Source organism: Rhipicephalus microplus, unplaced genomic scaffold (assembly GCF_043290135.1).
Source record: "Rhipicephalus microplus isolate Deutch F79 unplaced genomic scaffold, USDA_Rmic scaffold_49, whole genome shotgun sequence".
NCBI classification, from domain to species: Eukaryota; Metazoa; Arthropoda; class Arachnida; order Ixodida; family Ixodidae; genus Rhipicephalus; species Rhipicephalus microplus.
Genome location: NW_027464622.1, coordinates 574,463 through 591,575, shown reverse-complemented (window position 1 = coordinate 591,575; position 17,113 = coordinate 574,463). Strand labels below are relative to the sequence as shown.

Genomic DNA, 17,113 nt, shown 5'->3' with positions numbered 1-17,113 from the left:
CACAGGGGAGGTGCTGACACCCCACGATACACGCAACTGAGATATAGTATCCTTCACGCTGCTCCACGAGTCATAAGGTAGTGCTTGTAAGTGTGGATTCCGAGTGTCCGCTTAGATGTGTTGGGAATGATGTGTGAGCTGTGCAGTGTAGATAAGTAGACCAAGATATGGAAGTAAATATAGTAGATACGGGCTGTGATGATAGAACTGTGTACTTGGACAGCTGGTGCTCGTAGAGTATGAATGCAACATTCAATTAAACACTACAGTTGATGTGGTCTGAGTTCACTGCAGTTCATAAAGAGAAAGCGCTTTGAACCAACAACAGAATACTTACTATAGCTGGTATGCTCTGAGTGTACATTACAAGTTATTTATGAAGACAAAGTGGTTTCAGAGTTCACCCACACATTTATGTACCACAAGATCACAGTAGAGCATCGGTTCCACAATACTCCGGCAGAATGTAATGTAAAGGATACTTCAAAAAGCTGGCGGCTTGTCTTTGTCAGAAATTCTTGACAGAATACTACCAGCACTAGGAGACCGGGACAAGAACAAAAAGTTCTACAAACGTAAATATAAGCTTTCAACGCCGGGTCAACAAAAACGTCCATGAAAGCCTTCGTCTTCACTTACAATAATTGTTAGCGTTGAACATCCAAGAACCACGGTGTGATTATGAGGGACCCCATAGTGGAAGGCTCCAGAAATTTCGACCTCCTATACTGTTCTTTAACGTGCACTTGAATTTAAGTGAACAAGCCTGTAGCATTTTAACTTCTGCCGAAAATGCAACCGCCGACTCCAGGATTGTACCTGGGACCTTGGGATCAGCAGGGGAGCACCGTAACCGCTGAATAACCGCAACGGCTGGTCGAGCTTCACCAGTGTTCGTCAAACTACTTGGCCTTGATCCCGTGAGCATGTCGGAAAATTTATTACATACGACATAGGAGCAAGGGGGGTGGCGCCAAAAGTGAGAAACGACTCAGTTTTTCAGTGGCAACGCTCCTCTTGCTCAGGGCAAGTCGCTCGGCGCGCCATAGCAACTAGTTCTTGAGGCGAGCGCTTTTGGTGCGCTTCCTTTCTCATCGCCGGGAGCCCAGCGAGTGCACATCTCCCCGCAGTTGCTCATCATGAACAGCTTAGAAGCAAAGGCAGAGGCGCGAAGAGCTCGCAACGCATCAGCGTTCAGGGCTTGTTTCGTAGAAATTCGGGCGTCGTCGTTGGTTATGAGCAAGAAATAATCGTCTTGTGAGTAACCGAAACATCGAGAATAATGCGAAAATAAAATACATAATAAACATTTCTGGGTGCGAGTGAGGATCCAACCCAGGTCATTTGCGTGGCAAGCATATGTTCTGCTACAGTCACACGCCTTGCTTGAAAATAAAGTAAGAAAAATATTTTCCTCCTGCTTGGAAATGCAGTGAATATACCGTTCATGCTTTACAAACACATACACATGTCCTGTATGCGGTTTCACAATTCAACATGTAATATCCCAGCAATATTGTCTGGTACAAGCGTACATTGATATCGGGCGTCAGAATAAACATGTGATTGTTCAAACAAGTTCATGGTTTGAAGCCTGCCACCCATTACAAAAGACACACGTTACTGCGAATAGTCCCTTAAGACCACGTAGTGGGTACACAGCAAGTTCAAAAAGATTTCACGAGCATAAGTGCTCGTGGTAGCGAATGGGTAGCATGCTTGAAACCACGAGCATAAGTGCTCGTGGTTTAAAGCATGCTACCCATTACCCAAAATTCAGCCATATACGCGAAACCTTCACTGACTTCACTATAAAGATAGATGTTTTTCTCGCATAGTTAAGGCTTCCCACAAGTATTATTCAAAGCACGTGGTTCCGGCCTCGTTCAAGCCAGAGCTCGAAGTACACGAGAGTGGTAACGCTCACTAGAAATCAGCTCGCTTCACTGAGACCGTCGCTGTCCTTGAACGCCTTCACTCACACAAGAACACACGATGCGAGGGACGATCGCACTTGGAATTCATTGGCCTCGAGATCTTGGAGTGGCACCCTCACGTTTGTGACGTCAGGGCGGGGACTCCACTCTAAACCATGCTGCAGCAGCCGCTGCTCTTGTTCGCGGATCGTCAGCTTCAAGAGGGAACTTTGTCAAACGAACAGCCTCCCGAGGGTCAACTAACGCCTGCAATGAATGTTTTCGAGTGCAATTACGAACTTAATTTGCGGCTCAATCGATAGGGCCAAGAAATTTCCCAGATGGCCGATGAGCATGCCGATTCCACCGACCACATTGCTGGCAAGAAAGTGAAACTAGTCTGAGTGTTCTCAATCGTTATTTACAATTTCCACCGTACGATACTAATTAGCTCACATGTTTCTTTCAATATTTCAGTAAGTGCGTCTTTCTCCAGCATCTAGAAGTACGTACATGAAGCTCATTAAGGGTAACTGGTCATCAAAGGTAACTAACTGGATTCCCAGAGAAGGCAAGTGGGTTAGGTGGAGACAGAAAGTTAGGTGGGCAGATCAGATTAAGTTTGCGGGTATAAAATGGCAGCAGCAAGCACAGGACCGAGTTGACTGGCGGAACATGTGAGAGGCCTTTGTGAAGCAGTTGACGTAGTCAGGCTGATGATGATGATGATGATTGACATGAAGCGCGCGAAACGTTGTGGTGTCTCATCGAGGGCGAGGTAGTGTACGATCGACGCAGGCCACGTTGTTGCATACGCCGTCGAGGCCGTCAGCGCAGATCGCGTCACGGTCGCGGCTATGGTCCTGCAAACAAGTGGACTTGCAAAACCGCCACTTAACGTCCCCGTGGCATATCGAGTTCGTGACGAATAATGATCATTTAGTTTCTCTGGACACAGTGTTACAAGCGAATATATTTCCTCTCCAGGGCGAGTGCTGCATAATGATGAAATACTGCTCTGTGCCTCAGTGTACTTTGTCCGTCCGTGAAAAGGGCGTCAGCTATCACAGCTATCCTAAGGAGAAGAGTGCGCCTGCCTTTCTACTTATAATACTTTTTTCTGCAGTACATCGCAAGTGACAGCGAACATGAGAAAATGTGTGATCATCGCTGATTACTTCTGCCACTCTGGCAGTCGCAACTACTTCGGAAGTAAATCGATCATAACATTTACTACAAACGCAAAGTAGCATCAAATTACCAAACTTGTGATATTCGTGCTTGTATTGCAGTCATGGGCATCAGCAGGGTTTTATCCTAATTGAGGGCAGGTGCTTGTGAGGCCGGGAGAGGGGGCAAGTGCTGCATTGTTGCACACACTCTGGTCAGTGCAAATAACTACAGTTAGTCCCAGTAATGTTGGCTCAGTGAGAATGATATGACGAAGTAGTTTGTGTATTAATACCGCACGAGGTTGTCGCTTATGTATCAGAATATAAAAAATAGTTATATTCAGATATATATACTGCACACACGGTCAGAGAGATTAACATGGCAAAGGCAAGCTGGGTCGAGATTCTCTTCACGCACATGGCATAATGAAAAGCTTACAGAGCTCCGCTTTTTAAAAACATGCACTGCCTCAGGTAAAAAAAATCTTTACAGAATGCGCACCACGGCAGCAGGCTTCGCTCATCAATTTGCGATAAGCAGTCCACTAGGTGCGCACTTATCATCTTCATGAGTAAACTACGCGTGTACGTACACACGTACACCAACAAAATGAAGCCATTATCTCGGATATTGAGTGCCGCTCAGATGCGCTCATGAGGCATGCTTACCAGCAAGGCGATTCGGAGTTCGTGTCGTCGACTCCCCGTCTAGGGAACTTCGTGGCAGGTTTTGGGATGGCACGGAGGTATAGCAGAAGTTTAGTGAAGTGTTTGCTGCCCACAGTCAACGACGGCATGGGGAGCTATCCAATTCTGAACTTGACTATTCACTTCTTCAGCTTCTGCTCCTTAGGATAGTTGTGAAAGCGAACACCCCTTTCACGGGCGGACGAAGTACACTTAGGCACAGAGGAGTACTTCACCATTGCACAGCACTGACCACATAGACAAGCGGCCGCAGTTCTCAATCAACGTGGTTGATCATACAGTGTCGGTAGTCACCAAACACGAGATAAGAAACTGAACTACTTTTTGGTTGAGTTTTACCACAACGATGGACTTTCTACAAGGTGCCAAGCCTACGTATCAGGCGAGAGCACGCGAATCCTCATCCTGACGTCATACAAGTGCGGTTCGTAGCGCCATCATTACTCGCACACCAAGCGCCGGCTCCGCCCAGCCACCACCCTCTATGATCACGTGACAACTGGCACAACAGCTGCAAAGCTGCCTTTGAGCACAGCGCATCAGGGAGAAGCCACTCAAGTTCCAGCTTCCACTTAGTCATTACCAGCTTAGCCGTAAAAGTGTCTACGCAGCTTGCACCCAGAAAACATACTGCTGTGTTGAATACAAGTTCGAATAAGCAAGCTTCGACTATTGCAGTTCTCACAAGTGCCATTCAAGCTATGCACTTATCTATGTGCCTTTGCATCGACTGCGTGCATATTCCCACGCTTTTTAAACATCTTTCCTGACAAAGCCATGCCATACGCTGGCCCGCTGTACAGCACCAACTTCAGTTCTTAGAGCAACACGTTTCGTCACAGCACACTGCTGTCCTAGGTGCATAAAATTATATTTCTATATATATATATTTCTATATTTCTATATTTTTGATAGCGTGATCTTGCTCAGTGGGCCAATGCTATGTCATCCCAATAGTAAGAAAAACTAGTGGAAGGAAGGTATGAGCATTGCAAGAATCTCGAAGCCTTTCCCCTCCCCCCCCCCCCTTTTTTTCCTTCAGAGTGTCATTGAGGCCGCAGTTCATGTGGAGCTGAATGAATGAGTACAGGTTCATGTACTCATAGTCTGTTTCATTTAGACCAGCGCCATTCACTGCTGACTTGCAGGACAATAAATTCAAGCAGACTAATTCATTCACTTTTTTATGTTTACTTTTAATAACGTCATAAAACCTTCCTGTCACAGAAAAAAAAACACAGAGGAGGTGTGTAACGATCAACACATCTGAACATGATGAAGGATGGCACCTTTCAAAATGAAGACAGTGGCACAACATGTGGATGTATCCATAAAAAGGAACTCCGGAACTTGACATTTATGGTGTACACAATTGGGAAATTGAAGGGGTCTGGCAGTAGCTTTTCATGTAATTACAAAATGACTAAAATTCAGCATTGTATCATAAATCTCGTGGTGCAGTAAAGTCCGTCAAGCATAAGTTGTTTCTCCTCTCATCAACCATGAGCATGCCAGAAGCTACATGGGTAGGGTGCAATGCCCAGCCCAAGGGTACAATGCTGTGAGTCATAGCCTTGGGCATTTTCTCTTTTTTTTTACTGCATTAGCCAGACACTACTTCTTGCTCAGATGTGTGCAGCGCCACCCTGTGGACAGCTGAAGTACCTAGAGGACTAGGTCGTGACCTCCAAGATAGCCCAATAACACACCGTTCACGAAATTGGCAAATACCTGTCATGTCTACTCGATCATGATTCATGCAGTATTGATGACAGCAGTGACTGTCTTTGAAGCATAACTGTACATTCTCTTCTGCATGCAGTACAATAATGTGTGGCTCCCATTTTCACAGGTGCCTTGACTACAGGTTGGTATTGTTTTCTGTGTTAAAAAAGCATCGCAGAGCCCCTTTAAAGCTAGTTCAAAATATTTCTGTTGCACACCAAAATTATGGGCTTCGATAGGCATCAAAGTAAAGGTATCTAGATACATGGGGGTTTTTGTTCATTTTGGACCATCAGAATGTGGCCACCACAGTAAAGAACCAATCTCATGACCATATTCTCAGCATCTGAACTCCCCAGAAACTGAGCCATTGCAGATGGAAAAATAAGTGCTGCCTGAAAATTTTTACCTGTGCCACATTACATATATGCATCACACATGCCTCATGTTAGAAGCACAAAAGTATCTCTTACTTTGACAACCATTCCTCCTTTTACATTTAACATTATTTTTTTTCCCATATATAGGCAGTTACACAAACATGAAATTAACAAGTGTTCATCTGAAAATTTAAATCAAGACATGCAAAAAACAACACAGGAGTGACCTAGTCAGCCATATCCTGCAAACAACACTATGCACACACAGCAAAAAAAAAAAGACAATAGTGAGAGAATCAATCTTTTAGTCTCATGCAGGCTGACACATGGTTAAAAGTTACTTCACAGACAGTTGTAAAACATTATTTTAGAATTTAAATAAACAGCTTGTTTACACAACTACAGTAATATACTCGCTCATGAAAAATTTTTCAAAAATATAAGCACTACAATGAAAACCTATGCTCATTCATACTGGCCCAAGCAAGTGGTACATCAAAGACAGCAAAGTTCTATAAGAAAGTTCTTACTAGTCGACAAAGGCATGTTTTGCCCCTACTCACATTGTGTTATTGACTCTGCAACTTCATTTTAGCCAAGCTCGGCAAAGCAAAAAAAGAGACTGTAAGCCCCAACATATTTATAATATGATGCACTGAAATTAATTTTAGCCAATACACCCAAACACAATACAAACAAAATGTCTGTTAGTTTGGGTAACTCTTAGCTGAACTCCATGTGAAGCCAGTGAGATGCAACATGAGAAAAAAATAATTAATGGCCAAGATAAATAATGTAAGCAAGCTTTTATTTATGCTAGGTATACAGTTACTTTTGATAATGATTTAAAGCAAGTTAGGAGCTTCAATGCATTCTGCACTGTCAGCTGCTCATAGATTGACCAGTAGTGCTAACCATGCCAACTGACACCAGCTTTCACCGTCAATGCAAGAAAATAATATACCTGGGCTTTCGCATCCCTAAACTACGATACGATAATGAGAGACGCCGTAGTGGAGGGCTCCAGAAATTTCAACCATCTGGTGTTTTTTTAATGTGCGGTGACATCGCACAGTACATGGACCTCTACCACTTCGCCACCAGTGAAATGCGACTGCTGTGGCTGTGATTGAACCCGCGACCTTCGGGCCAGCAGTTGAGCACCTTAGCCACTGATCCACTGTGGCGGACACAGTCGGTGCAAGAAGAGAGCGGGGAAACTACTCTTAAGGTCTCATGAACCTCTTTGCCAAATAATCACCAGATAACCTCGGTCTTTTAATCGATTGCCACAAAAATTCAAACCCTGAATCGATTGCCGCAAAAATTTCTCAAATCTGTCAAGAACGAGCAGTTACAATGGTTTGTAACTGAAGCCATTGTTGAAGTTAAAGGTGCCATTTTGATGGGCACTAATGCGCTCTTTGGTGCATACACGTCACTCTGATATAGCGAATTTTCTCAGTGCTACAATGTCACATGACAGACATGCATTATTGGCATGGCCCGAAAATTCCTGACCAATAGTAAAGGACTCATGGCAACAAAATGTACACTTGAAAATAATCCTTCTTTTTTATTCTACCTAAGCGTGCATAAATAGTCTGTACATGTCACTCTGAGATGAGGCATTTGTGCTACTTTTGTTTCAATGCATGCCTCGGGCCCATAGTAAGGAATGTCTTTCAGGGCCTTGAAAAACACGAGGACCTTAAAAAACATTTATTTTTATTATTTTTTTTGTGTAAAATACCTTCATCCGAATTGGGTGAGGGGGTGTGCCTAGGCCACCCACCCCTGGCTACGGGCCTAGCATGACTAACATGTGCAATGGGCATGGCCTGAATCGCAAAGTGCTAGTGGTTAGCTAGGAACAGAAAACATTGCACAACAGTTTTATAGTACAGTAACCCAAATATAGGCATTATGCTCTCTTACTAGAAAAACAAACTGAGCAAACAATCAAAGGTGCTGCATTTATATCAGACCATGAATCTTTAAACTAAAACTTATTAGAATAGAATAAGTAGAGTCGTTTAGCTATGCTCTACCCTGCTCATCAAAAAACTGATTCACAGGCATGAAAGGGTCAATAACAGGAGCCTGGGGTGAAAGACAAGCTATTTTTAATACCCGTTTTGTACAAGAAATACGCCCACATGAACATAAGACCAGCTAGACATGATGGTGCAGGGAACGCATATTCTCATGTTTAATCAAAAGCAAAATAAAATTTATATTGAGAGGGGCAGAATAAAATAATCACTGAAGTGTGCTGTGAAACCGAAAAAGGTGGAGGCTTACATTTGCTGACAATACCCCAGGCTACAATACGCCACGTGCTACTGGGCAATAATTTCTCCATAGATACTCCACGTGTAAGCAGGTCGGCATATACTAGATATAACAGCTTACTTTTCTCATTTTTAAACAAGCTGAGAGTTCAAAACAAGACATTAAAAAAAAGCACCACCTTGACAGGTAACATGGAACACAACAAGTGTGCCAATATCGTAATACAGTACACACCACCTAACACTTGTCTCTTCAAGGCATTACCTAAATTTAGTGAGGTCAACAATTTTTGTTTTTAGAGGTGCCAGCTTCAAAAGGCAGAGAAAGAGAATACAGGTGAAAGCTCAGTCATCACTATTTCCTTATTTCATCACCCTGAGATAAGGCATATTAGTACTTGCCAAAATGCACAAATTCTTTCAGTGTAGAAAACACTTTACAAATACAGTAAAAGCTCGTTAACTCGGATTTAACGGGACCAGAAAAACTGTTCAAATTAGATGAATGCCGAATTATCGATAGTAAGTAAACAATGAGTCTATTCTGAAGAAATGAAAGTCCATTACATAAATGGGCCTTCATTTTCTTGAGGACTACGTTGATCTAGTAATCATATAATGAGGCAAACCACAATTTTTATCATTTGTGACTTTGTTCACAATGTGAATGTGGCTCAAGACCCCGTTTTTTAATCCTAAATGTGCTCTGAGGCCACACCTCACTACAACGCTACAGCAAACGGCCATCATTCTTTTTTAAAGGCCTACGGCTACTTTCGTTGTTCGTAAACGCCAATTTTATTCCTTTCCATCGCACATTCGCGGCGCTTCGCGTTAAACACACACTGAGAATCGTCCGAGTTGACTGGGCTGTAGCCAAATACAGTCACCGACTGATTTTCCAGACCCCTGACGAGGACGAGGACCGCGAACTAGTCCGAAAAATCGAACAGTCCGAAAAAATAGTCAAACCCTGAAAATGAAATTTATTTACATTAGAAAAGCCTAAAAAAATCCCCAATAATGCCATGCTCCATGCTGTTCTTGGGCACAAGCAAACTTGGTTCCATTTGGGCTACGGTAACGTCGCTGGTAATCACGTTGGTAATCGCTGCCGCCGACCGTTGCGGGTGGCAAAGTAGGTGGCTCCATGGAACTACGGAAAATAAAACTTGATGCCGGTCGCAAAAAGATGCATGCACTTTTTTTCCTGTTTGGTGAAATTTAACCACATAGTCTGGGTTTCTTTTACCTGCACCGACATCACACAGTACGTGAACCTTTAGAATTTTGCCACTGTCAAAACGCTACCACCGCAGCCGCAATCCAACCCGCGTCACACATGTTCTAGGAGCACCATGGCCACTGAGTGCTACTGAGCAACTGCGAACAGCAGCGAGCATGTAACGCGCACGACAGCTCAAACAGATTTGGTATACCAATAACACGACCACATGCGCAATGACGATGGTAAGGCTCACTGAAAAAGGTTTTGCTAGCCAAGAAAGATCAGACATGGCCTTCGAAACTGGAAGATTGTGCATACTTCCAATCTTGAAGGCCACACAACTAGCCACAGCAAGCCGAACTCGACCAATCCAGTCAAATGGCATAGCTCAAAACGGCCAATTTAGTCCGGAAAAACAAACTTTGGTCCATAGATTCGTCCAGAAAGTCGGTCACGAAAATGCATTAGTTTGATGGGAGCTTTGATGGTGTTTAAAATGGCATACGGTTCACTGGCAAGAAGTGAGGCTTAAACATCACGAACAACATTTATTTTCCGCCGTCTTGGCCGATTCCTGGCTGCCAGTCCCCGTGAGCCCGGACTTGCTCGTGGAAGGAGGCTCTTTTTCCTCCTCAGTTCGACCTGGTGCTGTGCTTGATAAAACATACTCCCGACCGCCAAGTCACTCGTTAAGCTCGAGCGAAGAAAGCTTTTGTATCGACCTTGTCGATACAACAACCCCTCAATGTTGTCGAATCTTGCACGAATGGACATGGCCATCAGCTCCTCTGTAGACTTCCAGTACCCTTGAAAGTTTCCACATTTGTCGGGGTAAATTTTCATAAGGGACTATGACGATGTCTCCTGCTTTAACTTCTTTAGTGGCTCTGGTGCGCGAAAAGTGCGCTGATGGAAGCTGAAGGAGATATTCTTTAGTCCAACGGTTCCAAAAGTTTTCACTTAGCTGTTCTTTATATGCATGCCATCGTAAAGCTGCCGAGCGCGTCAGGTTCATTGGTGTGTCGTTGCTGCCCTGCAGTAGCGCCGCAAGTTTCTTTCCAATAATGAGGTCTGCTGGGGTTAATGCACGAGGTTCTCCGCTGTTCGACTCGATGTTGGTGAGAAGCCTCAAGTTCACAACCGCCTCCACTTCCGATAGCACAGTAGTCAGCTCCTCAAATTCAAGTCGAGCTTTGCCGAGAACCTTTCTCAGTGGAACCTTGATAGTCCGAACCAGACACTCCTACCATCTGCCCCACCATGGAGCGCTGAGAAGAATAAACTTCAAGGTGATCTTCTTGTGACCCAAGTATACAGATACGTCCTCTTAGGAAAACATGTGACAGAGCTTCTCCAAGTCTCTTGACGTCTTCTCAAATATTCTCGCGTTGTCTGAATAAATTACGTGAAGAAGACCCCTTCGGGCTACAAAGTGTCGCAAACTCATGAGGAAGGCTTCTGTGGTCAGGCTCGAAACCAGTTCCAGGTGGACTGCTCTAGATGTAGCACATACGAAAAGCACTATGTAACATTTGCTCTCTGTGGCACCGGCTGCAGTCACAACAAAGAGCGGTCCTGCGAAGTCAACTCCAGAGACTTCGAATGGGTTCGTTGTTGTCAAACAATGACGTGCTATAAGAGCTGTCACAGCGTGGCCTGTAAAATTTCGCAGTATGCTCATACTATCAGTAATGCGGAAAAGCCATGATCATGTGAGAGAATGACTGGGTGTTTTACCTCTTCAGATGCTTTAAGGTGTAACAGGCGCCCACCGACCCGAAGGATGCTGTTGTCGTCCAAGAACGGGTGAAGGTCTTTGATTCGAGAGTCCTCCTTTGCACTTGTGCCTTTCCGAATCGAGCTTATTCCTTCTCTGAAGGATTATTGCTGTACATGCCTGATCCAATAATTTTCAGCTTCAGCAATCTCTTTAGCTACTAGAAATCCGGTGTGCATTGTGGTTTTCAGTCGACAGCGTTCAATGAATCTGAATACCCGGACCGTGACCCTGAGTAGACTCTCAATTTTGCTGTAACTGTTTATGTCCAGGATTGGTGCTGAGGTTGCCTCACTAGATATCTCAACATGCACTGCAATCATTTCAGAAGAAATCCTGTCGTTGGTGCTGATAGCTTCTGACGGTTGTTGAGGCCATCGGTCTTCTGATTCGCATTGCCGTCTGGTCCATGTCGCCACGTGCTACTGGGCAATAATTTCTCCATAGATACTCCACGTGTGAGCAGGTCGGCTGAATTCACATTACCAGGGCAATACTTCCACATAGAAGGATCTGTTTTTTCCCTGATGTTTTTCACTCTGTTCGACACAAATCGCTACCACTTCGTCATATCGCCTTTTATTCACGAAAGTGTGATTGTGGAATCCGACCACATTGTACAGTAGATCGCGAAGCCTGTGAGTGCACTTGACACATGGGGAAGTAGCCTTGCTCCAATCAAGGCTCCTAGAAGCTCTAGCCGTGGTAGTGTCATTGTCTTGATAGGTGCCACACTGGCTTTTGCAATCAGCAACTCGCGCTTCTTTGAACAGCTTGGCACGATGTCGCAAAATACATGCACCTGTAGCTCTCTGGGTGATGTGGGTGATTTGGATCCTCTGCCAAGATAAAGCGGCATGACGACATTTTGCAAAAGCGGCAGTTGACGCACCCAGTCAAGCCACTCATTTCTTGAGATAGCTGCTCATGCCATGCTATTCCACGTGTCCATAACTTTTGGAAAAAGATCCTTATAGCAATGGTGAATGGTGCAACAAATCCCATGGGGTCGAATATTCTGGAAGCATCGTGAAAAACAAACCGCTTAGTATCACGTTTTTCTTTCATAAACTCGAGAAGGCCCCTCAAAGAAATTGTGAAATTATCCGCGTGGAGATTCCATGTAATTCCAAGTACTTCCACACTTGTCTCATGGAGGATAGCCAGTTCCTTGCCTGCGGTCTGTTTCTCTACTCTAAATGCTATAATCAATCCATCCAAGTTAGTCGTCCATTTCCTTAGTGTCATATCTGCTTGCTGCATAATCTCCTTGGCTTCTCTGCAGATTTGAAGTGCTTCTTCATCTGACTCTGCTCCAGCCACTAGATCGTCCACGTAGAATGATTCACTGAGAAGTCTTGCGGTTCTGGCTTTGCTTGAATGCACGCTCCTCAGATGGTGGAATATAGTTGTAGTCAGTAGGTAGGGACTGCACGTTGCTTCGAATGGCACTCGCTTCATCCTCCACTCTTGAATATTCTCCTCTGAGAGATGCAGTGCTTCTTTTTCTTGAAACCAGAGGAACCCTAAAGGCATCTGTTTTTCTCAGCGATTGAAATTTGAAGGAAAACTTTTTCAATGTAGGCAAGAAGAGCTACACGGTACATTCTGAAGCGTAATAATACTTTCACGAGATCCTGGTACAGGTTTTCACCCTTTTCCAAGAATTCATTCAATGAAAAGCACCCTTTTTCATGAAAGGAGGTGCCGAAAACGATTCGGAGGTGGAAGTGCCGAAACCGATTCGGACCTTCTTGATGAGGGCGTGCTCTCTGATCACTTCTCTATGCGGCTATTAATAAACTTTTGACGAATTCAGGGGTGGCTCTTCGACAACTTCTGCATGTCCCGCTCGTACGTACTCCCGTACAGTGGTGTCATACGTCTCCAAGAGTCCTTGCCTATTCGACAGTCAAGAAAGAAGTTTCCAAAGTCTTTTCATAGCCACTTGCTTATTGTCTGAGAGCTCCACGTCTTCCTTCCAGGGCAGTGTCACTTCGTATCTTCCACCCATAAGGCAGATGATCTGTTCAAATTGCTTGAGTACTCGACTGAGCTCGCTCTCACTGTTGGCAGCGTCTGTTATTGCTATGCTCTCGAGTTCCCAAAACGAACAAAGGAATTCGTCGCTCTCTTGCACACTGGTTTTCAATACGCAGACCATAATCCTTGAGTGTGTAACATCCGATGCCATGCTAGTGTTGCCTTGAAACATCCACCCCAGCTTCGAGTTCATAGCAACAAGCGTCTCGTTGCCTGCGCATCCAGTGACCTCTCTGTCATCACCATCCACATTTGGTCGGAACCAATGAGAACACGGATGCCTTCTTCCCCGACAATAGATCTATATAGTAGTTGATCAGTAATGCCTTTTCCATCCCTCTGTATTTCCGCGACAAATGGTGAACTTGCACTTTCTTCAATATCTTGGCATACGTGTGGAATTTCTATGGCTTTCAAGGTAATTTCAGTGTGTGAAAACTGAAACTTCAAACGGAGCTGCACAACACGTCGCCTTTGCACTGCTCAACTCGACTTGCTTGCGAAGGTGTTGAGCGCAATGAAAGTAGATCCCACACATGGCAACTTCAGCTGCCTTGAGAGCCTCTCTGTGACGAATGTGCGCTGACTTCCTCCGTCTATGACACCTCTATCATACCGACATGTAACATCTGTTACGGCCCAAGCCCAAAATGTCTAAAGAAGGACACTCGTCGATAAATTCTCGGGGGTATGTCAATTCTTCCCTAGAGATGCACATACAGTCATATTGGTGCTTGGCTTACTTGCCGGTATTCTGGTATTTGTCCTGCCGGTTTCTCGTGTCTTCTGGCTTAATTTCTGCGGACCACACACGCTTGTCACATGACACCCTTGACAGGTACAGCACGTAATCTTGCGCCTGAAATCCCACGCCCTGTGACCTTTCATCGTGCATTGAAAGCACCTCATGTTTCCCGATAAAGTGCTTTTTTTTTCGGCTAGCGGGAGATTGAGCGAGCACTCTTCCGTGGAATGTTGGCTCAATTTGCAAAACACACAGTTCTCAGGTACTTTCTTTGTGTTGTTTTGGAGAACGGATGACACGAGTTTCGAGCTACGAGACTGGCGTGATTTGTTCTGTGCATTCTCATGATGACTGTTTTTTCCACGATGGTTAGCGAACTCACTCTTCTCTAAGCTCTCCACTTCGATAGACAAAAAACTCAATAGGCATTCCAGCTCCAAGTTAGAGGCTGCATTACTGCTGTAGCTCGTCGCCCGATTGGCGCATGACCAATGGTACTGTACATCGAGATCGTGTGGTAAAGCCTGCAGCAATATGTCACATAGCATACAACGAGATCGTGTGGTAAAGCCCGCAGCAATATGTTGCAAGGGTCTCCAGTCCTCTGATGTTGACGATGACCTGGTCTTACAGCTTGCGAAAGGCCGACGGGTCACTTGAACGAACTGAAGGCATTGTACGAAGCCTGGAGAAGTACTCCTGCTTGAGTCTCGTTCTGTCACCGAAGCGTTTCTTGAGTATGTCGATGGCGTCCTTGTAGCAAGCTTCTGTGGTTGGCAGGCCCACAATAGCTGAAGCTGCGTCGCCCCATAAAAAGAACCTCAGGTTGTTGAACTTGTCCGTTGCCGTGAGGCTTCCGTTCCGGTGAATCATCTGGTCATTCCACTGGTACAGTCACCAGAAAATGGGGCGATGGTAAGCTTGGGAAGCTTGGCACCAGAGGCTCCATCGGTACTCGCTACCGATGAAGTCTGAAGCTCCGGTGCTGATGACATGGCCGCAGAAATACGGTCGCGCTTGCCAAGAAGCTCACTTATGACGTTACCAAGAAGCTCACTCATGACGCTGTTAGCGTTGTCCTCGTGTTCAAGGACGGTGTTGTACTCTTCCTCAAACTCTTCATCTGGTATGTGGCTCTCTAACTCCCTGTTGATTTGGTTCAGTTCACCGGTGTTTGCCTCCAAACGTCTGTAAATGGCATTGGGCTGGTCAATGGTCACTGTCGCATCCCCGAGAATGGCTCTTGCCTTGTTCATAATCCTAGTGTTGAGAGATCATCTCGATGGCCACTTCAGTTTCAGCCTCTCCATGGTGTTCAGTTCACTCGTCGCCTCCCGTGATCCCTTGTAGTAGTTCCCAGATCTTCGGCACCAAACTGTTTAAAATGGCATATTGTTCACTGGCAAGAAGCAAGGCTTAAAGATCACAAACGACATTTATTTTCAGCCATCTTGGTTGATTCCTGGCTGCCAGTCCCCGTGAGAGTGGACTTGCTAATGAAAGAAGGCTCTTCTTTCTCCTCGGTTTGATCTGGCGCTGCACTTGATTAAACAACGGTGCATTTGTGAAGTTTGAAATATCGAACAAGTCCAAATTTTTGGAGTCCGAAAAATCTGTCCACGACTGTATGGCGGCATTAACGAGAGTTTGGTGCCATTAAATAACGCACATGCTGGCCAGAAATAGGGAACACCTCCGAGTTACCCGATTTTCCAAATTAACTAGTGTCGAATTAACAAACATTTACTGTACCAAGTTTTATGCTGTAGTTCTTTAAGCTGCACTAGTAATGAAGGAGAAAAAGAAAGTTTCTGTGGATGTTCAGTTGCACAAGACTTCACACTGCACGTACCCTTGGTTCAATTATCATTGTAGCACATTCTAACCGTGTGAACAAATAGTGTTCTAAAGGTTTGAAACAAATAACAATCGCTACATAGCACGCACTGAATAAAATACCATTTTTTAGAATATAGTGAGTAAATTTCCTTTAATGTGATAAAAATGATATGCACAGTAAGTGAAATTTGAAAAGCCCTAATAAAATGACAAGGAGCAATCAGCGACTTCTGCAAGGAAAAAAAACACTCCATGCATTACAACAACCAAATTAACTTTCGTCACTCAATAGGCAAGGCATTACATAATGCATTTTCCTCGTTAAGCCTTAACAATAGCAACATGGACATGAATGACTTACTCCAACAAAATCTAAAATGACTTGAAAATGTGAGCGACCAAATTAATATCACAAGGATAACAGTTGGTGTCTCACACCCAGCCTTGCTACAACCTCTTCGGACATGCAGAAGACTGGGTTCACCGGCTTGAGTCTCTCATCTCCTAGCAATGACAGACCGGCCAAGCCAAACAATGTATGGAATGGGTCCACCTGCCAAAAATAGCACCAAAAGTGCTTTAGCCCAGGAAAGCCGTGTGCAATGTTGCAAATGCCTCAAAAGTTTGGTCTGAGAATGATGTATCATAATGAAGCCCAAAATACATACTATTTTTAGGTCAAGGATTTCTTTGGTCAAGTTTTTTTTGGTTAAGAATTAATCAAGAAACCTAGCGTAATTATATGTGTTTTTCAGTTTCATGCCAAACCTCTAAACCCGAAGCACAAATCTTGTCAGAAATTACAGAATAAGCCGGAGACTAGCCATAACGTTCAGATAAGTTACACAAAATTATCCAGGCTGGAGAAACTCCTGTCAAACTGATATAGATGTCATTTACCAAAATGCAGCATGGAGCTGCTCCTACATAGCACACCCCCATGAGTGCCAGAGTTCAAGATGACAGCGGCTGAAGAAAAATTTAACCGAATTGTGAATACGAGTTTTCCATTTCAGAAAATTTGGTCACAAGGACAACGAATAAAGATGACTGACGACAAGTTGTTACGCAAATGGGTTGCATACAGATGCACTGGCATAGCTTAAGAGCTTATTCTAAGCACTTGTTATTGCAGAGAGGCCAGGCACGAGAAATTTACAAATTTAGGTTCCAGCATTTCAATAGCAGATGCCTCACAAATAAGGCATTCTATGTATTACACAGGACGAAGTCATGAAAACTTTCCATTTACAAGCATAAAATCCGCCAAGATCCCACGTGATCTC

At 44.4% G+C, this 17,113-nt stretch overlaps 1 protein-coding gene across 2 annotated transcripts in view; it reads right to left on the bottom strand.

The window, feature by feature from the left end:
• Positions 1-4,971: 4,971 nt before the first annotated feature.
• Positions 4,972-17,113, bottom strand: part of RabGGTb (geranylgeranyl transferase type-2 subunit beta) — a 44,161-nt gene continuing 32,019 nt past the window's right edge. Inside the window, exon 10 of one of the 2 annotated variants that reach the window (XM_075884827.1) lies at positions 4,972-9,351. In XM_075884827.1, the coding sequence (XP_075740942.1) occupies positions 9,292-9,351 (60 nt within the window). In that variant the 3' untranslated portion in view covers positions 4,972-9,291. Of the gene's footprint in view, positions 16,381-17,113 lie in introns of both variants that reach the window. The other variant, XM_037413450.2, reaches the window with a different exon arrangement.